Source organism: Bufo gargarizans, chromosome 8 (genome assembly GCF_014858855.1).
Source record: "Bufo gargarizans isolate SCDJY-AF-19 chromosome 8, ASM1485885v1, whole genome shotgun sequence".
Taxonomy (NCBI): Eukaryota; Metazoa; Chordata; class Amphibia; order Anura; family Bufonidae; genus Bufo; species Bufo gargarizans.
Genome location: NC_058087.1, coordinates 41,181,657 through 41,205,312, shown reverse-complemented (window position 1 = coordinate 41,205,312; position 23,656 = coordinate 41,181,657). Strand labels below are relative to the sequence as shown.

Genomic DNA, 23,656 nt, shown 5'->3' with positions numbered 1-23,656 from the left:
CACTTCTTGGAGTTTGTCAGAATTAGTGGGTTTTTGTTTGTCCACCCGCCTCTTGAGGATTGACCACAAGTTCTCAATAGGATTAAGATTTGGGGAGTTTCCAGGCCATGGACCCAAAATGTTCCCGAGCCACTTCGTTATCACTTTTGCCTTATGGCACGGTGCTCCATCGTGCTGAAAAAAGCATTGTTCTTCACCAAACTGTTGTTGGATTGTTGGAAGAAGTTGCTGTTGGAGGGTGTTTTGGTACCATTCTTTATTCATGGCTGTGATTTTGGGCAAAATTGTGAGGGAGCCCACTCCCTTGGATAAGAAGCAACCCCACACATGAATGGTCTCAGGATGCTTTACTGTTGGCATGACACAGGACTGATGGTAGCGCTCACCTTTTCTTCTCCGGACAAGCCTTTTTCCAGATGCCCCAAACAATCGGAAATAGGCTTCATCTGAGAATATGACTTTGCCCCAGTCCTCAGCAGTCTATTTACCAAACTTTCTGCAGAAGACCAATCTGTCCCTGATGTTTTTTTTGGAGAGAAGTGGCTTCTTTGCTGCCCTTCTTGACACCAGGCCATCTTCCAAAATTCTTCGCCTCACTGTGCGTGCAGATGCGCTCACACCTGCCTGCTGCCATTCCTGAGCAAGCTCTGCACTCGTGGCACTCCGATCTTGTAGCTGAATCCTCTTTAGGAGATGATCCTGGCGCTTGCTGGACTTTCTTGGACGCCCTGACTTCTTAACAAGAAAGGTCACCATGGTTAGCAATGGAAGAACAATGATTTCAAGCATCACCCTCCTTTTAACAGGTCGAGTCTGCCATTTTAACTCAATCAGCCTGACATAATGATCCCCAGCCTTGTGCTCGTCAACATTCTCACCTGAGTTAACAAGGCGATTACTGAAATGATCTCAGCAGGTCCTTTAATGACAGCAATGAAATGCAGTGGAAAGGTTTTTGGGGATTAAGATAATTTTCATGGCACAGAAGGACTATGCAATTCATCTGATCACTCTTCATAACATTCTGGAGTATATGCAAATTGCTATTATAAAAAGGAGCTATTAAGCAGCAACTTTTCCAATTTCCAATATTTATGTAATTCTCAAAACTTTTGGCCACTACTGTATATATATATAGCACATAAGAATCTCTTTCTAAGAAAGCTAGGACCAGCCCTGGATCTCACATGGATCCAGAACATTTTAATTGCTCCAACTGCTCTGCTAGATTTATTTGAAGCTGGCAGCTCGGGGTGTGCGTTCTTTCTCAGGGGGGATGCCCATTCTGCTGTAGCTCTCACCCTGCAAATGTCAAAGGTTCTAACAGTTGATATAGCTGGTGACAGTTGAACTGAGCATGTGTGATCACCTCTGAGATGTTACTGAGGTGAAGAGAGAAATAAGAAAAAGAGCAAACAGCAGGTGGCGCTATACAGATACATTTTATTGAATAACTCAGTGACTACACTTAATTTTTGATTACATCTAACTACAAAAGTATTCAGATGAAAGTACTCCTTTGAAAGATGTAGACTATATTTTATACTGACCTAGGTAAATTCACACTATTATGACCACTTCCTACGGCAGCGTGTAGCTCATAGAGGAAGTCACATGTCGTGAACTGGCTTGGTGGGTATATAAGGTGTGTGTGACACAGTGAGAGGTGTGGTCTTGGAAAACAGGTATTTTCCTCCCAGAATGTGCTGCTGGGCTGATTTACAGCAAGGTGAGCTCAAATACCGGACCGGATTTTAAGTGCCGGTCCAGGTTTTGGGAGCACCTGGCTGTCCTTAAATAGGCAGCTGGGCTCAGAAGCGATGTCTCTGTGTTGGGATCTGAGAGCCTTGTGTCTGGATGAAGGCTTGCTACCTGTTTGGCGTGAAAACAGGTTGGTGCTGCTATGCTCAAGGACTCTTTGAGGCAGAATTGCCGCATGGTGTGAATTACCACCAACACTGCAAGGTGACTTTTTGCTTGTTTATGAATGCTTGTTTTGTCACTTCCTGGCAATACAGAATACTTTGCAACTGAGGTGGAAAGGTGGCCATGCATGCATGGTTTCCTTCCTTCTGGAGTACAAATGGGAAAGAAAGGGACCCCCCATTTTCCTAAAATGTCGTCCTGGATGTGGAACCGCCACCTACCAGACATTTAGTGGCATATTACTTTGATATACCATAAATAATTTTTTATGCCCCATGGGATTGGTTTTCTCTGATGTTGTGACCTTCGGACAAGAAGGCCGGGCACCTCTGAATTACAGTAACTAGAAGGAATGATTGTATATAAAATGATGTATCCAAGCTTCTACACAGTCTTTTCTCCAGAATCAAAAGACTAAATTCGACCTTCCAAGCTCACACTTGTTTGTGCTATCATCTCTATACCATCAGTATACATCTCATTCTTCCAGGCACTTGACTTTATTAATATACAGCTCTAATAGCCATTCATTAGGGGATTTTCTAACCTTTTCCAGCTGAATAGACTCCATTATGCTTAGACATTCTCTAAGAGTGGCTTTGACTGTACCTGCATGTCAATGAAATTGGGCGCAGACTGAGTCCTTTGCAGCATTTCGAGGTTATGAAGAAGCTTGCTAAGTTCAATCAGGTTGGACTGGCAATGGGACAGATCTACAAAATGCAAAATGTAGGAATCAGAAGCAGCACATCCCTGCATACACATACCATAGAAGAAAACCGCACATATTGCGCCTGTCTAGTAAATTATCTACATATTGTATCGCAGAAGAATCAATATAATTAGAATTCCACACGGCGTTCCCTCTCCATGATTATTCTATGGCTACTGCCAAGTCTTCCATTAACATTCCTCTATGTTTAGCGCTACGAAGATAACGCGAAACAGAAAAAAGGTAATTTAATTATTGTCTGGCATATTAAATCTGAATTCTGATTTGGTACAAATTATATTGTTATGATGGAAGACTAAGAATAGAAAAGGCTGTCCGAAGAAAAATGAAATAAAAATTCTCAGAAGAAATATTAATGTTGTTTATTTCAGTCTGTTATCTGTGACGGCACAGTACAACTCAGGGCCGTATTTACCATAGAAGGAAATAATTGGTAAGCGACTACTTAGAGGAAATGGGTAGAAAACCATTATCTTTTGTATAACAAGAGATCACAGAGATCATGGGGCCCCGTAGCAAAATTAAGAATAAGCCCACCCACAGTTAATGTTTGCCAAGTGTTTAGGCCTGATATAGTGGTGAAGATGGTTGACACGCAGTAATATATGTCAGAAAAATCACTTCTTGAATATGGAGCTCAGTCCAAATGCTATACCATTAAATACATTTATGCTACAAAACTGGCATATATACAGAACATTGATATTGATTTCCCCAAGCAGGCTCCAAATTCTCTGCACATAGCAAATGGTAAATGGCTGTCGGCAGCCACCACTAGGGGGAGCTCAGTGCAAATGAATTTATACAGCAACTACAGAACTCAATAGCAGCTGTAAATCTCTATGCAGTGAGCTCTGCCCTAATGACAGTTGCATAAGGAACTTATGACTGCGTCATGAGCCAGAGTTAAGCCACCCTTATACCTTGGGCTCCATAGCAGTGGTGTGGTCTGCCTCTATGGAAAGTATGTCACTCACGAAGGGCTCTTCCCATTTTACTCATTTATTATACAGTATATTAACATGAAACATGTCAAACATCAGACAGGTGGCATCCCACTCTAGGACTCCTTCTTAGGAGAACAGAGGTGGTGTTAACCCCTTTAGCCACTCCTCAGTTTCTGCATTCTCCATACACTTCAATGAAATGTGGTCCCAGAAATGGTGAATATGCCACAAATGCTTAAAATGGTATAAGTGCTTTAAACAAGTATGGTAGAAGAACTGTAATATAATTATTTCCAATTCCAGGATTGTACAGTAGATTACAACCACAAAAAGTGTCATTTCAGCCATAACTGCACACCATACCTTCTGCACACTTGTCCATTTCCTCTGAGTCCTGTAACCAGGCTACAACCTTACTCTGACCAGTGGTATATGTGGCTGGGAGGCTGCTACTGCATGGGATTGGAGACTGCCACAAGAAGTTATTCTGTGGAACCTATAGGAGAACAGAAATCATACATTATAAGTTATGCACAATGCAAATAGATATTAATTTAATGCACTGGACTAAACACAATACATGCTGCCAATAAAACTACTGCACACAACACTGGTCATTCAGAGACGTGCCATAATATGAAACTATTTGTAATTTTTAAATAATAACTTTGTAGACACTGAATTAAGGAAAAATAGGATAAAAAGTTAAGACCCTGTGGAATTAAGAAGATTGGTCACTGTAACCAATGTGAGAACTGTAGTAAAGGTGCTTATTTTTTGTGTAACATCTGAAAGCATAATATACTTTTTTGCTAGTCTATTTTTCACAAGTGCATTCTACAGTAAATACCGTATGTTCATTTTTAGCTTTATTAGCCATCTACGGGTGTCACGAATCAGTGGAAGTGGACCCACTGTGCTACAGACTGGCTGTACCCTTGAGGGGCATGACTAAGCAGCTACCTGGTCTTCGCTAGAGCCTCTAGTGGTGAGGATAGACTTGGGCAGTTAGGGTAGCTGCCAGGTACCACTCCAGGGCAGTCCCAGAGTCGGTAGCAGCTGATCCAGGCGGAACAGGAGGTACCTGCGAGGGTACCGACAGTACATACGTAGTTAGACAGGCAGGGTTGTTGCCAGGAGCAACCAGACAAGACTGGTGGACGAGGGAGAGATGTAGTCGAGACAAGCAATAGGTCAGGGCAGGCGGCATAGGAACGAAGTCAGACAATCCGGGTTGGCAACAGGAGGAGTGATGCTAGCAAGCAGGGATCAGACGAAGAGCGTAGTCTAGGAACAAGGCACGTAGTTAGGAATACAAGTGATAGCAAGCTCGATTGCACAGGATAGGACCTTGACTCTCAGGCTCTTGGGTAGAGGGCTGAGCCACTTAAATATCTCCAGGAGAGCCAGGGTAGGTCAATGGAATCAGCTGACACAAGACAGCTCCGCCCAAAGAGTGATGCGTACAACAGCCGAGCACTGCCCCCTGATGAAGCATTAGGCGAAACGCGCGTCGGGACGAGGGAGATACAGACTCTGCTACAGGTACGATATGTCATATGTAGAGGTTAGAGGCTTGGAATATTATTTACTTACAGCACAGCACTAGGCACTTTATGTAATGATCTTATGATAACTGACATGGTGAACCCACATCTCTACCTATGTTGTGTCATATGTAGAGGTTAGAGGCTTGGAATATTATTTACTTACAGAACAGCACTAGGCACTTTATGTAATGATCTTATGATAACTGACATGGTGAACCCACATCTCTACTTATGTTGTGTCATATTTTGGTATTGATATTGCTTGTTATCTCCTGTGTGGCAATTTTTTGCCCCATGTGCAATTGTTTTTTATGCTATATGTATGAATAAAGATATTTATTATTTCTTAACCGGATTGGCTGTTTTTGGTGTTTTGTAATGGGGATAATATCCGGTTGATATTGAGTTTTTTCCTCCATATGTATTGGTGTTTATTAGCAGCCGAGCACAAGCAGCGTTCAGGTTGACTGGAAGCTGCAGGGCGGAATCTCCAGAGCAGCAGCAGAGACAAGGAAGCACAAATCATAATCACAGGTGCTAGAGTATATGGATGTTACCTATGCAAACACAGAGAGAACATGCAAACACCATGCAGATGTAGTCCTTGGTTGGATTCTAGGACCCCAGCGCAGCAAAGCACCAGTGCGAACCACTGAACCACTGCGTGCTATAACGAGATTTAAAACTTTCAAGGTCACATCTGGTAGCAGAGCAGCTACTGACCACCCACTCACACAATATAGCAGCACATTAATATTTTACACATCATCTGTCACTTCACACCTCATTTCTGTTTACTGCTGACTCATTCTGATGGATTTTGCAGTGGCATAAGCTTTTAAATTAACAAACTAAAAAACTAGAACATGAATAATAATCTACCTATTAACAAGGCTGATGATTTAACACTAAGAGCCTTGAAAAAACGCCTCGTGTTGGCTAAATCTTAATTGCTATATTACAATCAAGGTCATGTCCAGTAAAACATTACAAAACAGTGCATCAGTGCGGTTTACTAGCAATGGTAGAACAGATTTGTCAGTGGATTTTAGAAGATTAGACATTTTACACCATGTTTGCCAGGTTGTAGAGTCACTACAAAATGTTCTACATTTTGGGGAATCAATGGAGAACAGAACATTTAAAGGGATTATCCAGTGGTATATATTTTTTAAATACTGCTCACAGGGGTAAAGAAATTTAAAAAAAGAAACCTTATTCACCCTCACCGATCGCTCGCAACTGCTGTTCCGATGCTGCTACAGTCCCCGTTGTTCTCCCCATCCTGATACTGGATCGATCTGCTTAGCCCATCCCTGGTGTTTTTTTTTTTTTCTAGCCACCTGTGAGCCACACACTATATAAAATTTAATACGGCTGGACAAACCTTAGAAATATTAGCTTATTTCTGTGCATCAATAGTGATGGACGAACATCGGCCGTGATGGTTGGCGAACGGGCATTTGCGATCATTGACTTTAATGGCAGGCAAACCTGAAAAACCATCAGGTCATATTTGCAGCCACCAAATACTTACTAGAAGTGCACAAATATTCCCAGAACATGAACAGTGATCTACCAGAGGGGGATCATTGGCAAAAATTCCCACGAAAAATATGTATTTTAATCAGGGGTCATTTCTATGCGTCTTAAAAGGGAACTCTAGAAAATGTGCCCTGCTGGAGCCTAGAAATGTTTTATTTTAGGCCACTGGAGTACAGGCCCCAAAAATTAGGCATTCATCTGACAGAAAAGAACTTGTGATTATGTGGCTGGAGGTACATTAGGTGGTCACTGGATACAAATTTTACTGTAGGCCAGTACAGGCCCCAAAAATTAGGCATTCACCTGACAGAAAAGAACTTGTGATTATGTGGCTGGAGGTACATTAGGTGGTCACTGGATACAAATTTTACTGTAGGCCAGTACAGGCCCCAAAAATTAGGCATTCACCTGACAGAAAAGGCCTTTTATGCCGCTGTATATACATAAAGACAAGGACCATTCTTTGTTCTGTGTGGTGGCGGTTATGTGTGGGCTGGCATGAGGAAATTCAATTACACGTGGTCGTCACAGGTGTTGAATTCCTTCGAGATACATGCCTCATTCATTTTTAGAAATGTGAGGTAGTCCACACTGTCGTGAGCTAGGCGAGTGCACTTATCGGTCATGATCTCCCCTGCTGCGCTGAACGTCCTTTCAGACAGGAGACTCGACGAGGGGCAAGCCAAGAGTTCCATGTCAAAATATGCCAGCTCTGGCCACAGGTCAAGCCTTCACACCCAGTAGTCCAGGGGTTCCTCGCTTCTCAGAGCGTCCACATCGGCTGTTAATCCGATGTAGTCGGACACTTGTGGGTCTAGACATTCCCTGAGGCTGGATCCGTAGGGCAGCTGTCAATGGGTTGGCTGCAAGAATGAACTCATATCCGAAGTGATCGACACATCTTCAAACCACCCTCTTCTTGCAAGCGCGGTAGGATTGGTACCTTCACCTGTTTCACTGTGGGTAGAAATTCCTCTGCCAGCACCCGCAACAGCTGAATGCAGCATCTCTCGCAGCAAGGCTTGGAAATGCTGCATTCTTCCAGCCCTCTGTGATGCTGGTAACATGTCCGCCATTTTGTGTTTGTACCGGGGGTCTGAGTACGCTGCCACCCAGTTCTGGTACTTTCCCTTTATGCTTTTTATACGGGGCTCCCTCTTAAAACACTGGAGCATGAAGGCCCCCATTTGCACTAAATTGGAAGGGGTGGAGCGCCCTGGCTCCTGCTCGTCGCCCAGGAGAATATCGTCCTTCATCTCCTCCCCCCAGCCACGGACAACACCAGGGATCCCCGAAAAGTTCATAGTCCCCCTCAAAGCCTGCTCTTCTTGCTCCTCCTATCCCCAGCCACCATCCTCCTCTGAACCCTCTTCCGACTCCTGCTGACTTGTCTCAGATGGAGTAGCTCCTCCTGGGAATTCATTCAGCATTGCGACTTCCTCATCTTTCTGCTCCTGCTCCTCGACGCCTTGATCAATGACACGATGAAATGCATGCACCAGAAAAAAGGCGTAAGTTACGATGTCACTGATGGCGCCCTGGCTGCGACTAACCAGTTTGGTGATCTCATCAAATGGATGCAGAAGTCTGCATGCATCGTGCATGAGCAGCCACTGGCGCGGTGAAAAGAAACCAAGCTCCCCAGAACCTTTCCTGCTGCAGAGTTCATACAGGTAGTCATTAACAGCAGGTTGCTGCTGGAGCAGCCTATCAAGCATATACAAGGTGGAGTCCCAGCGCGTCGGGCTGTCACAAATCAGACGTCTGACGGGCAAGTGGTGTCGCCGCTGAATGTCAGCAAGGCATTCCATGGCTGTGTAAGATCTTCTAAAAAGGCCTGAGATTTTCCTGGCCTGCCGCAAGATGTCCTGGTACCCGGGGTATTTGGCAACGAATCGCTGCACGACTAAGTTCAGGAAGTGTGCCATGTACGGCACTTGTGTGATTTTGCCCTGTTTTAGCGCGCTCAGCAGATTGGCACCATTGTCGCACACCACTTTACCAACTGTCAAATTGAGCGGGGTTAGCCACTGATCGGCCTGTAACTGCAGAGCTGAAAGCAGTGCAGGACCGGTATGGCTCTTGGCTTCCAGGCACAACAGCCACAGCACAGCATGGCAACGTCTCACCTGGAACGTCGAATAGGTTCTGGGGAGCTTGGGGGGGTGCAGCAGAAGAGGCGGTAGTAGTGGAAAAGGAGGAGTCAGCCGAGTAGGAGACAGAAGATGGAGTAGGAGGAGGAGAAGAAGAGGCAGACCTGAATGCAATCCTTGGCGGTAACACCAAATCCACATGGGAAGGTTCACCCAGTGGGCAGTAAAAGTTATGTACCTTCCCTCCCTATGTTTGCTAGACCACATGGCTGTGGTCAGATGTATCTTGGCACCGACACTGTGTGCCAGAGATCTATTCACTTGCCGCTGAACATGGCCATATAGCTCTGGGATGCCCTTCTGGGATAAATATTTCCTTCCGGGGACCTTCCATTGTGGTGTCCCAATCGCCACAAATTTTCTAAAGGCCTCTGAGTCCACCAGTTTATATGGCAGTAGTTGGCGGGCTAGAAATTCCGAAAAGCCAGCGGTCAGCCTTTGGGAAAGAGGGTTATCCGGCGCTAGAACGCGTTAACGCTAGAACATTTGGGCCACGGAAGCCTGCCTTGTGCTAGATGAACACAACGACGGCACGGTGAAAGGTGGAGTAAAGGACAAATGGAAGGAAAGAGGAGAAGGAGAAGAGGCAGGACGTGGAGCGCTGGGAGTGTGGCTTTGTGGGTTCTGACAGCATTGCTCCCACTGGGCTCGTGAGGGGAGGCCAGGTGCCTTCCTAAGGCCGTCATCCCTAGGGGAGTGTTAGGATTACTGCGACTTATGCAACACAGGCTACAGATGGCAACACTATTGTCAGCAGCTGACACGTTAAAAAAAAGCCAACACTGCGGGGCCATGTGCTGGCGTTCTGGGGGGCGCTAGAAGTGACCGTGCATGGTGGACGGCTCTCTCCAGATACATTTTCAGTCTGCTTTTTGCCTCCTGTGCCCTGCAATCTCTGCCTGCTTCTCCTTCTTCTCCTCCCTCTCTGCTGCTCTCTCTCCCTCTGAAGTCCCCTCCTCTTCCTCTCTTGTGGGCAATATTTGGTGGAAATAGGTATATCGAACCCCTTAATCAGTATTTTGTGGAAGCAGGTATATCGCACCCCTCAATCAATATTTGGTAAAACAGGTATATCAAACCCCTTAATCAGTATTTTGTGGAAGCAAGTATATCGCAGCCCTCAATCAGTATTTTGTGGAAGCAGGTATATCAAACCTCTTAATCAGAATTTTGTGGAAGCAGGTATATCGCAGACCTCAATCAGTATTTTGTGGAAGCAGGTATATCAAACCCCTCAATCAGTATTTTGTGGAAGCAGGTATATCGCAGGCCTCAATCACTATTTGGTGGAAACAGGTATATCGGACCCCTTAATCAGTATTTTGTGAAAGCAGGTATATCGCACCCCTCAATCAATATTTGGTGGAAGCAGGTATATCGAACCCCTCAATAATTTTTTGTTGCCATAACAGTTATATCACACCACCCTGTTTATTTGGGGCAACAGGTATGTCGCAGCCCTCAATCAGTATTTTGTGGAAGAAGGTATATCACATCCTTGAATCAGTTTTTTGGGGGGCAACAGGTATATCACACCCGTTGCAAATAGTTGTTCCAATAGTGCTTGACCCTCTATATAGCTGCGGTATCGCTGCATAACCGCGCAATCAACTGCTGCACAATACAAATGCACTGTATACTTTCTATGTTAGAAAGTATATTATAGGTATATCACATCCCTCAATTAGTTTTTTATATCACACCCATTGCAATTAGTTGTTCCAATAGCGTTTTTTCCCTCTATATAGCTGCAGTATCACAGCACAATCGCACACAACTGCTGCACAATACAAATGTACTATAATAAACTTTCTATGTTAGTATATTATAAGTATATCACACCCCTCAGTATATCACACCTATCGATAACACACCTATACCAGTCCTTAAAAGGACTTTTGTGGCCCTAATAGCTAGCGTTTGGTGTCCCTAACAGGCTGTCCCTGCTCCACACAGCAAAGTTTGCTGTGAAACGATCGCCGGGCGGACCGCAAGACCATCTCTATCCATCAAGTTCAGAATACCATCAGCAATTAAATATATGTTTTCCTCGATGCCAACTCAAATAGAAGATTTAGAATTCTGTGGAAATTAAGGGGGTTGACCCATAAAAAGCACTCTCATAGGCTTTCTCATAAAAGTGATAGGAGAGGTGGTCATGCATGCATACTACTGTTTAAGTCACACAGAGGATTCATGATCGTGGGGATGTCAGCGGTCAAGACTCCCTGCAATCAAACATTTATCACCAGTCTTATGGTTAGGTGATAAATGTTGTTTTTGTTTGGGGGCCAACCCCAGGCAACACATACAATGTGCTATGCCTACTGGAGGTCTAACGGGGCCGTACATGGAAATCAAAGGAAGAATCCCTGTGCCATGGGGGAGCCACCCATAATTACTTTCAGGAGATGTAAGAACATACAAGATGAATTGATGAGAGGTAAATTTTGTGAGTATCAATCAAACTGGTTAAAAAATATGGTTACACAGGGTAATTATAAATGTGGACACTGACCATATTGTAAGCATATGTGTACACATACTAGGTAAATCACAGCATAAAGTGAGACAATTTATAATCTGCTGCTCTGACTTTGTCGTGTATACCACTTTTTGCACATGTAGGTTTTTTATATATCAGAAAAACTAGTAGACCTCTATTATTCAAATGTAAAAACTGGAATAGGAGCTCCAAAACAGATCCAGAACTAAGTGAGGTGCATGGGGGTGATGCAACCACTTTGAAGTTTGTAGGTGTAGAAAGGGTCTTTGCACCAAAAAACGGTAGTGATCACCATATAAGACTGTTGCAAGAAGAGGCATTGTGGATAATGAATACTGGTGCTACTGCTCCTCTTGGTTTAAATGAAAACAAAATGACTTTTCCACCTTTTTATGGTATATATAAGTTTTTATCACTATGTTTTGTTCTTATTTATTCATGTTAATTGTGTGTTACGTCACCTCTGGATACAGACAGGTGTAGGGAGGTTTAAATAGAATGAGGCTGCTTCCTCCCATGAGGCCTTTGACGAAGCGTCAGTGGATGCGAAACGGCCGTCGCCTTGCTGTATATACTGTTACCCACCCGGGATTTTATTCTGCTAAAAAGCCAAAATAGTCTGTGATCCTTTTGAATGGCGAGTGCCATGGCAATTATCTTCCTGTCATTGGTAAGGAAGAATCCCTGTGCCATGCACTAACCCCTTAATTCCTGCACTAGGCATTACAGAGTCTAGAATTAAAGCGGTTGTGCCATGATTAATGTAGAAAAATTAAAATCCGACATCATATAGTACAGGCCTTGCAAACACGCAGTCTCCATCCAGCCCCTGAGGCAGTTTTCTGCAGCCCACGGCACCTCAAGTGAGGAACCAGCCATCCACCAATGAATGCTTCTATTGCATTTCTGACCACCCCCGTCTGCTCTTCTCCAGGCGCCGGTGCTTCCCTGTGTTCTGAAAGTGTAGAGCTTCAGTAGTGCGCATAGGCGCTCACTATGACCTGACGGTGCGCAATTTCAGGACTCAGTGTAGTGCTGGCGCCAGAGTGGTGTTAGCATCCGGATGAGGAAAGGAGAAGTGAGTATATATTTTTTGTCTGCTCTTGGTTCTGTATTTAGGGGATGGAGGGGTTATGTGGGGGTTATAGGGGCAGCAGTGGTCTGATTTGGGGGACTGTATAAATTTAGGGTCTGATCTGAGGAATTTGGGGGGCTGATTTAATGTGTAACCTGGGCTCTCATCTATGGTCTGTATAAATATAGAAGGGTGATCTAGGATGTCTATGAATTTGGGGACTGATATGAGCTTTAATCTGGGCTCTGATTGAATTTGGGATGAACTGAATTTGATTTGGGGTGTAATCTGAGGTCTGTATAAATGTCGGGGCCGATTTGCGGTCTGTATGAATTTAGTGGCTAATATGGGGTTTAATCTGGAGTCTGTATGAATTTGGGGGCTGATCTGGTGTCTGTATGAATTTGAAGGTCAGTATTAATTATAAGGTCTGGTAAGGGGGTATGTATCAATCCTGGGTCTGGTCTGAGAGTCTGTATTAATTTTGGGGTCTCATCTGGAGTCTGTATTAAGAAGGGGTTGTCCAGCCACGTAAAACTTATTTTTGAAAACTGATTAAAATGCCACAAAAAAGTAGTGATCCCTTTCTCATCCCACTATTCTCACCACTAGGGGAGTTCTTGGCGTCATTTATGGGCGTGGCTGGCTGAGGTGAAGCTCAGGGGTGGTGAGTGTGACACAGCCTATCAACTGGAAGATTAAAGGGGTTATCCAGGAATTTGATATTGATGACTTATCCTCAAGATGGGTCATCAATATCAGAATGATGGGGGTCCGACTCCCGAGAGTTCCACAGATCACCTCTTTCAAGAGGCTGCAGTCTCTTCTCACCTTACCAAGCACAGCGCTGCACATTGTATAGTGGCTGTGCTTGGTATTGCAGCCTCTGCCCTATTCACTTGAATGGGACTGAGCTGCGCCTAGGCCATGTGACCAACGTACAGTGACGTAACTGGCCTAAGAAGAGGCCCAAGCGCTCACAGAGACTAGTGGCCTCTTTGAGCAACTGATTGGGAGGGGTCCCGGGAGTCATCAATAAGAGGATAGCTCATCAATATGAAATTCCTAGATAACCCTTTTAATACCATTAATATATTGAAACTGATAGATAGTTATGTCATCCCTCAATGTATTTTTCAAAATGACTCCCAAAAATGCTAATAATGCACCGTACTACACAATGTATGTTTTGTTTTTAGACATTTACGATATTTTTGCTCCTGTAGAGCATTTTATAACTGACAGGACCTTTAAAATGTAACCAGATTGCTAAAATGACTACTACCCTGGTGCCACAATGTTCTGTACTTTGACCTGATATTTAAAAGTTATTCAAAATGACCTTAATACTTCATAAACTCATTTCCATCTTGAGTCACGATCTCCAGCGAGACAGCCGCTATAAAAAGTCTAAAGCTCGTTCCATATATAGAATTAATCATAAAAAACACAATTCAAACACTTACAAAAAAATCAAATGCAAGACTGACAGATGATGGGAACCGAGTGGCCTGATAATCATCTCCAGCGGTTGCCTCATGCCTCCCAGCCCGTTGGATTTCTTCTAGATTTCGTATTTACTTAATATGGAAATACTTTTTCTAAAGCAAAATTTTTGCAGCCACATTTAACATTTCTGGAAAGCAGAACAACGTTTTTATCATCTCCTTAGAAGATGCTAATGCTGGTTTCAGGATTGATTTTTTATCATACCGTTTACTAGTCAATAATGTACAACCTAAGCAGGAACGTGAGCACATGATATTTTAGGAAAAGCTACTATTAATGCAGAAGGAACAAAAGCTCATACTGTGACCCTTTTCACATCAGTATTTGTTCAGTATTTTGCCCACTTGTGTTCTCCCTCCTGCTCTAACCCCGCCCTTGGTTGACACGACCCCTCCCTCTAACCTCCATGATCCGGGTTACTGGCGCCCTCCCAGACACTGTGTCTGCTACATTTCACACTGGCCAATCAGCTTTTAGCAGCACAAAGATCCTGCTGCTCATTGGCCAGTGTATCGCTGGCATGCAGCAGGAGCAGGTTCGCTCAAGCACACAGAGGCGCGCACCGAGCAGTTATCCTCTGCGCTCACGTGCTGCCCGCCATCTGCCTAGTCAGGTCATCAGCCAGTGAGTGTAGCCCCCCCCCGGCCCAGTCTGAAGGACCACTCCGGACCAGTCACTGAACAATGAGAACCCGGCTAGAATAAACACGCGACAGTCCTATAGTGTGCCACAGTAAGAGGTCTGCTGTCTTAATATAAAAAGTTCATATATGGTTGGATTATATTTAGGTATTATTGATGGGGGAAGGGCAGCATCAAGCAGTGTTTATTTTTTAAAACATTTTTTGGGGGGGCCTATCAGTCACCTTGCAGGAGAAGGGTGCGGATATGATTGGTAGCTATGTGCACACTCAGCATCAGCAGCAAGGAGTTAAGAGGGTTATCCAACCACTATAATGCCCCCCAAAATGCCCGGGCACCTTACTTACCTCATTCCCTGATACCCGCACAGCTGCCACTGCCTCCCTCCCGTCACGCAGATGAAAGCATCCAGCAAACTAGGGGGCAGTCAATAGCAGACCGCAATGGGAACGAGCCTCCCTAGCATCGCGGGTGACGCAAGGGAGGCTCATTTCCGACGCGGCCTGCTGTTGGTTGCACCCCCCCATTGGGCATAAGTATTATCTGTATGCAGTGCCTGGGCATTTTGTGGGGCATAATAGATAGCCCCTTAAACCCTTAGGATGCCGGAGGTTTTTTTCGTTTTTGCATTTTCTTTTTTCTTCCCTATCTTCAGTGAGCCATAATTTTTTTATTTTAACGTTCACATAGATGTATGAGGGCTTGCGGGAGAAGTTGTACTGTAATATGGCATACAATTAAGTGGGAAGCGGGCAAAAAAATTCAAAATGGTGTGGAATTAAAAAAACAACAACAATTATTCCACCGTTTTACGGGTTTTGTTCCTACGGCATTCCCTTTGCGGCAAAACTGCCCTTCATTCTCTTGGTCAGTACGATTACAATGATACCACATATGTATAGGTTTTTTATGTCTAAATAGTGTAAAAATAAATCAAAACTTTGAAAAACAAATGTTATTTACTTTTTTACATCACCATATGCTGACCCTCATAACTTTTTTATAGTTATATCTACTGAGCTGTGTGGGGGCTCATTTTTTGCAAAATGAACTGTAGTTTTTATTGTTATCATTTTGGAGTGTGTGTGACTTATTGATCACATTTTATAAAAAATTTTGGAGTAAGAGAAGTGATTTTATTGGCAAATGGGGGTGTGGCAGGGGAGAAGCCAGAACAGGAGGAGGGATAGGCCAGGGGTGGCTAGTGGGCGGGGTCAGGGGGCCCAATTCAGATTCTTGCTATGGGGCCCAGTGATTTCTATATACGCCCCTGCATTCACTTCTATGTGAGTGCCGTCTAGCGCTCGGCTACTTCCGGATCTCCCATAGAGGTGAATGGAGAGGAGGCTGCAATTCTATGGAATTTCCGGAAACAGCTAATTGCGCTCAATCGGCTATTTTCGGAACTCCCATAGAAGTGAATAGAGAGTATATTGCGGATGTGTGGTGCACTCTTTTTCGCTTTCAGGGCCCCATTCCAGAGATAGGTGCGGTGACCACCTCTGGGATCCATACCTATCCGATACTGGGGCAGTCGCTACACGTTGACATTGTCCAATCAGTGCTGGCAGTATGGTGTTTGACAAGGATCTATCCAAAAAATATCATTTATAAAGACTGATTTCAGAAACAAATCAACTGTTTATGAGGATCGCTGATAAACAGGTATCAACCTTTTCGAATATACACTCATTCATGCCTCATATACACGGGCATTCATTTACCTTGGGACACTTATTAGAATAATGAAAATTCTAAAATTAAACTACAGAGAGTTTCCAGTCTCCAAATCATGAGAACAAAATAAAAACCAGTCATTCGTCTGCACACCCATATTCTTCTCAGAAAATCCAAAATACACAAGCTTCAATTACAATAAATGCTTTTTTTAAAAGATCCATCCTGGGTCAGTGCATATAGCAACACGCAAAGCTCAATCCTTCACAAAGAAGTCAGTGATCTGTCAAAATCATTCTGACATTTCTAAGTACCGTAACCTTTTCCCATATGTTCCCTGTGAAAATAAAATAACCATACCAAAAATACAAATAAAAAACAACAAACAAAATTGAAAACATAAAGGCAAATCAGAACGGAGGAATAGCAAAAATAAAACAGCAAAAACAAGAAAAAACTAAAATCATTATTCAGAGATATAAAACTCTGGACAAGAACTATATAACTTCTTTCTTAAATAAACACTAACTATAAAATAATAATAGTACCTAGTTACTGTTAGTAACACTAATAGTAACTGCACTATGAAGAATTAGCTAATATTAATCTCTTATAGGATCATCTCTTATACAAGTGGGAAAGTGGGTATAAAGGGGTTTTCATTCTGGGAATAAATACTTTTTCTTTAATTTTCCCAGCCTGCCTCAGTAAATAGAAGATTAAAGGGATTCTGTCACCTCCCCTCAGCCAAAAAACGATTTAAAAGCAGCCATGCAGCACAGCTTACCTGGATTAGGCTGTGCTCTTTTATCTTGAAATCCGTCCAGCAGTTACTTCAAAAAACGACTTTGATCAATAAGGAAATGCGTCCTGAAGGTGCCCAGAGGGGCGTTTTTTTCTTCCTAGTGAGCCCAGTACCGCCCCTCTTTCAGTGCCCAGCCCGCCTTCCTTGTATTTTCTAACCGCCGCCCCCAGCCTGCCACAGCCTCCCCTCCCTCTCCTCCCCCTCCCTCACGCCGAACGAAGTCTCGCACAGGCGCAATACCCACTGAGGGCTGCGCCTGTGCGATCATCAGGAGACTGAGGGCGGCAGCTTCATCTTCGTCACTGGGCATGCGCCGAGCCCAGTGACGTCCGATGCTCGCTCTTCCCTCAGTCAGCAGGGAAGAGCGAGCATCGGACGTCACTGGGCTCGGCGCATGCCCAGTGACGAGGATGAAGCTGCCGCCCTCAGTCTCCTGATGATCGCACAGGCGCAGCCCTCAGTGGGTATTGCGCCTGTGCGAGACTTCGTTCGGCGTGAGGGAGGGGGAGGAGAGGGAGGGGAGGCTGTGGCAGGCTGGGGGCGGCGGTTAGAAAGTACAAGGAAGGCGGGCTGGGCACTGAAAGAGGGGCGGTACTGGGCTCTCTAAGAAGAAAAAAACGCCCCTCTGGGCACCTTCAGGACGCATTTCCTTATTGATCAAAGTCGTTTTTTGAAGTAACTGCTGGACGGATTTCAAGATAAAAGAGCACAGCTTAATCCAGGTAAGCTGTGCTGCATGGCTGCTTTTAAATCGTTTTTTGGCTGAGGGGAGGTGACAGAATCCCTTTAAGGCTGGTTTCACACGGGCGTTGCGGGAAATAATGCGGGTGCGTTGCAGGAACATGCACGATTTTTCCGCTCGAGTGCAAAACATTGTAATGCGTTTTGCAAGTGCGTGAGAAAAATCGTCATGTTTGGTAGAACATGCTGCGATTTTCACGCAACGCACAAGTGATGTTTGAAAATCACCGCTCATGTGCACAGCCTCATAGAAATGAATGGGTCCGGATTCAGTGCGGGTGCAATGCGTTCACCTCACGCATTGCACCCTCGCGGAAATCTCGCCCGTGTGAAAGGGGCCTTACACTGGCTTCAGCAGTGATGTATCGCTTGTGGCCATGTCACAGCTGAAGTTATTGGCAGCAGCAGGGCATGTGACCATGTCCATGCCTGTAGATTGTAAGCCCTCGAGGGCAGGGTTGTCTCTCCTTCTCTACTAGTTTGTAAGTCGTCTTGTTCATGCTTATTTCAATTGTCTGTATTATGTATGTATACCCCTTATCATATTACAGCGACATGGAATGAATGGCGCTTTAACACTTTAAGGACCAGTGCCGTACATGTACGGTGGGCTGATCGGGGGTTTCAGGAGCTGCGTCCGCCCAATCAGAGGCTCGGACCCGGCAGTCACTGACAGCCGCGCCCCTGCTGCATACGCCGGCGACGGTGAAAACACCAATGTCGGTGTATTAACCCCTTGTATCCAGCAGTCAAAACTGACCACGGCATGCATAGGGTTTGCGTAGGGTATGGTTGCCCTCCGCATCTCCATCGGGTCCCCGTGCTGCAAATGACACCAAGCAATCACAAAGGCGTATGCCCCCCCAAAATAGTACCAATCAAACCATCACCTCATCCCGCAAAAAATGAGCCCCTACATAAAAAAAATCGGGCAAAAAAAAAAAAAAAAAAAACTATGGCTCTTTTTGTTTCAAAAATGATTTATTGTGTTAAAAGTGAAAAAAAAATATATATATATATTAGGTATTGCCACATTCGTAACGACCTGCTGTATAAAAATATCACATGACCTAACAACCCCTCAGGTGAACACCGGAAAAAATTAAATATAAAATCTGTGGCAAAAAAGCTATTTTTTGTCACTTACATCACAAAAAGTGTAATATTAAGCAATAAAAAAAGTCATACGCACCCCAAAATAGTACCAATAAAACCGCCATCTCATCCCGCAAAAAATGAGACCCTACCTAACACAATCGCACAAACAATAAAAAATACTATGGCTCTCACAATATGGAGACACTAAAACATGATTTTTTGTTTCAAAAATGCATTTATTGTGTAAAAAAAAAGTATACATATTAGGTATTGCCGCATACGTATAAAAATATCACATTGGGCAGACTAGATGGGCCAAATGGTTCTTATCTGCTGACACATTCTATTATTTTTATGTTTCTATGTTTCTATCACATGATATAACCCCTCAGGTGAACACAAATAAAACTGTGTAAAAAAAAAAAAAATTCTCACCTTACATCAAAAAAGTGTAATACCAAGTGATCAAAAATTCATATGCACCCTAAAATAGTACTAATCAAACCGTCATTTCATACCAAAAAAAATGAGCCTCAACATAAGACAGTCGCCCAAAAAATAAATAAAAATATGGCTTTCAAAATATGGAGTCACTAAAAAATAATTTGGTATTGTCGCATCCGTAACAACCTGCTCTATAAAAATAGCACATGATCTAACCTGTCAGATGAACACTGTAAAAACTAAAAAATAAAAACGGTGCCGAAACAGCTACTTTTTGTTACCTTACCTCACAAAAAGTAATACAGAGCAACCAAAAATCCTATGTACCCTAAAATAGTACCAACAAAACTGTCACCGGGCGCAGAAGGAAACGAAGTTGTCATTTCACATTTGAAGACCCCCTGATGCACCACTAGAGTAGAAACTCCCAAAAACTGCCCCGTAGTTTCCAAAATGGGGTCATTTTTTGGGAGTTTCTACTCTAGTGGTGCATCAGGGGGTCTTCAAATGTGAAATGACAACTTTGTTTCCTTCTGCGCCCTGCTGTGTGTCCGTACAGCAGTTTACGACCACATATGGTGTGTTTCTGTAAACTACAGAATCAGGACAATAAATATTGAGTTTTGTTTGGCTGTTAACCTTTGTTTTGTTACTGGAAAAAAGTTCTTAAAATGGAAAATCTGCCCAAAAAGTGAAATTCTGAAATTTCATCTACATTTTCCTTTAATTCTTGTGGAACACCTAAAGGGTTAACAAAGTTTAGAAAATCCGTTTTGAATACCTTGAGGGGTGTTGTTTCTAAAATGGGGCCATTTATGGGTGGTTTCTATTATGTAAGCCCCACAAAGTAACTTCAGACCTGAACTGGTCATTAAAAATTGGGTATTGGAAATTTTCTTAAAAATTTTAAGATTTGCTTCTAAATTTCTAAGGCTACTTTCACACTAGCGTTAAACTTTAAAAAAACGCTTCAGTTTTGTCCCAAGGCATTCTGAATGGAAAGCAATCCGTTCAGTATGCATCAGGATGTCTTCAGTTCAGTCCCTTGCCGGATTGCCTAATCCGGCATTAATTTGCATTGAAGTGTATTAATGCCAGATCCGGTACCGAATGTTCCTAAAAAACGGATCCGGTTTCCCGGTCTGCGCATGCGCAGACCTTTATATCTGTGAAAAAGATAAATACCGGATCCGTTTTTCCGGATGACACCAGAGAGACGGATCCGGTATTGCAATGCATTTGTCAGACGGATCCGGAAACTTTAAATTATAGCCATTTGCATATGGATTTCCGGATCCGGCAGGCAGTTCCGACAATGGAACTGCCTGACGGATTTTTCTAACGCTAGTAGACATATGGAAAATGTAAAGTAATAACTATTTTAGGAGGTATCACTATCTGTTTTAAGAGCAGAGAAATTAAAATTTTGAAAAGTGAAAATTTTTCCAAATTTTTGGTAAATGTGGTATTTTTTCATAAATAAAAATGAAATATTTTTCTCCAATTTTAAGAACAATGTGTGACGAAAAAACTATCTCAGAATGGATTGGATAAGTAAAAGCGTTTTACAGTTATCACCACATAAAGTGGCACATGTCAAATTTGCAAAAAATGGTCTGGCCCGTAAGGTGAAAAATGGTAGGGTCCTGAAGATTAACCCCTTCAGGATCAGGCCAGATTTTTATTTATATATATAGAAAGGCTCAGTTGTGAGCTGAAACGTTGCTGCTATTTTTTCACATGGGTGAATAAAGATATTTATTCTTGTCAAGTCTTGGAGTGCTGTCCCATTTCCGCATATATATTAAGGGTGAAGCTCATTCCCTTGGACATAGCACCTGAGCCAGCGTACTGGTGCCGCCGAATTCCCTTTTGTTATATATATATATATATATATATATACAGTACAGACCAAAAGTTTGGACACACCTTCTCATTCAAAGAGTTTTCTTTATTTTCATGACTATGAAAATTGTAGATTCACACTGAAGGCATCAAAACTATGAATTAACACATGTGGAATTATATACATAATGAAAAAGTGTGAAACAACTGAAAATATGTTCTTTAGCATCAAAACAAATGGTGGCTACTTTGAAGAACCTAGAATATGACATATTTTCAGTTGTTTCACACTTTTTTGTTATGTATATAATTCCACATGTGTTAATTCATAGTTTTGATGCCTTCAGTGTGAATCTACAATTTTCATAGTCATGAAAATAAAGAAAACTCTTTGAATGAAAAGGTGTGTCCAAACTTTTGGTCTGTACTGTATATATATATATATATAGAAAAAAAGTCCAGCGGGAGCACCATCCATGGGGAAAAATAATCTGTACAGTAAACTGAGCAGACTCGTCAGAAAAATGGATGTTTTTGATCAGCGCTCAGCAGGTGCAGGATGCACGCACACAGATATTATGTGCGTGCAAAAATCTACCCTAAGGGCTGTTTCACACGAGCGGATGCCTTGCGTGTCATCCGCAGCGTGAATGAGAGCCAAGCCGCGCTCTGAACAGCAGAGACACGGAGCATTAACATGATTTATAATGCTCTGTGCCTCTCTAAGATCTTTCTACAAAATCAGTGACAACTTTATCTCACTAAACAAAAGGTGACGGCAGCATCTCCAGTGTATTCCTTTTATTTGACAAACCTTACAGAATGCGTGCAGTAAAAGCCAGACAACTGTCTGGCTTTTACTGCACGCATTCTGTAAGGTTTGTCCAATAAAAAGAATACACTGGAGATGCTGCCTTCACCTTTTGTTTTGTGCTATTCGGTGGACCGCTGAGGATCTGTGGTCGTGGTTCGGCTGGTGCATTCCGGTGGGGTCGTAGAGGTCTGAGTGTGCTGCTTTACAATACTATTTGTATAACTTTATCTCACTGTGATTTTGTAGTAAAAAGATCACAGACAGGCACAGAGTATTATTAATCATGTTGATGCTCCATGTCTCTGCTGTCCAGTGCGGGGCTTGGCTCTCATTCACACTGCGGATGACACGCAAGGCATCCGCTCGTGTGAAACAGCCCTAACACTTCCTAACTAAAATTAATTTATATATGTATATGGAAATTTATATATTGTGGTAAGGTGCAGGGTACCGTAATGGATGGCAGATACGTGTCACCGAGGTTCCTGGCCTCGGTGAGGTAAGAGCAGAAGCTGTTGACATCTTTAATACTTAGTATGGCTGCAAAGCCAATCCGGGCCGGCTCTTACTGGGAGTAGGTAAAGAGTTGGGCGGGTGCCTACTCCCCACGTTCCAGAACCAGATTTTGGAGCTGGGATTTAAATTCCCAGGCAGCAGCTTCAGCTGGGAGGAGAAGTAAGGAAAATCACTGTGAGTCTGGGTGGTTTTTGCAGTGTGGAGCTGAGGCCTGGACCCCGACACAGGCGTACAGAGCGCCCAGCACCCTGTCATTGTCTTTATGCGGCTGTGCGATCGGCCAGGACAGGACTCATTCCAGTAAAGGAGCCAGGTGAAGCTCTGTTATTTTGTGTGTGAACTAACACCAAGTGACTGTTTTGCTTTTCTGTTTGAGCAAGTAATAAATAAACGCTCTTTTGCTTCATTACCTGGACTCCATTTGCCTCTATACTGCACCCCTGTCTACCGGAGTAATTCCCCACATTTGGTGTCGGATGCAGGCAGGTGCAGTGAGGCTGGCCTGAGGGCCGGGAAAGTTTTGTTTTGCCTTAAACACCGGTGGATGCCATACATTAAGCCGGCAAAGCTGCGCCCTGAGTTCCCTGACAAGATGTGAGGCTGTTGTGAAAGCCCTCGTGGAGGCTAACCTGCAGCAGCGGGAGGCGAACAAACAGCAGCAAGTAACTAACCAGCTGCTGTTACGACATGTAATGGCGTTGCAAGCAGCAGGAGCAACCCGGAGCACTTTTGATGCCAGGAAAGCGGTTCGGGCCGCCATCCCAAAGATGGGTTCCTCTGACAATGTCGAGACCTACCTGGCGGTGTTTGAGAAAGTCGCCATCCGGGAGAAGCTGCCCCGAGACCAATGGGCTGAGATTATCGCTCCATTCCTGTCGTCTGGACCCCAGCAGGTTTTTCTTCGATCTGCCCGAGGACCAAGTGGCTGATTACCAGGTCGTCAAGGGTGAGATATTGGCCAGACTGGGGGTGAACGTTTTGGTATGGGCTCAGCGGGTGCATCAGTGGGAGTTTAACCCGGCTGAACCTGCCAGATCCCAGTACTATGACTTGTTGTCTCGTTTACAAAAATGGCTGCAGCCAGAGACACTGAGCCCCGCTGCTATGCTGGACCGGGTGTTGGCTGACATC

At 43.7% G+C, this 23,656-nt stretch overlaps 1 protein-coding gene across 4 annotated transcripts in view; it reads right to left on the bottom strand.

The window, feature by feature from the left end:
• The window catches only part of OSBPL6 (oxysterol binding protein like 6), a 273,275-nt gene that overhangs the window by 75,318 nt on the left and 174,301 nt on the right, over positions 1–23,656 (bottom strand). For all 4 annotated transcript variants that reach the window (XM_044303514.1, XM_044303517.1, XM_044303515.1 and 1 more), the window contains 2 exons: positions 3,970–4,102; positions 2,536–2,639 (listed from right to left, as the gene is read on the bottom strand). In XM_044303514.1, the coding sequence (XP_044159449.1) occupies positions 2,536–2,639; positions 3,970–4,102 (237 nt within the window). The remainder of the gene's footprint in view (positions 1–2,535; positions 2,640–3,969; positions 4,103–23,656) is intronic.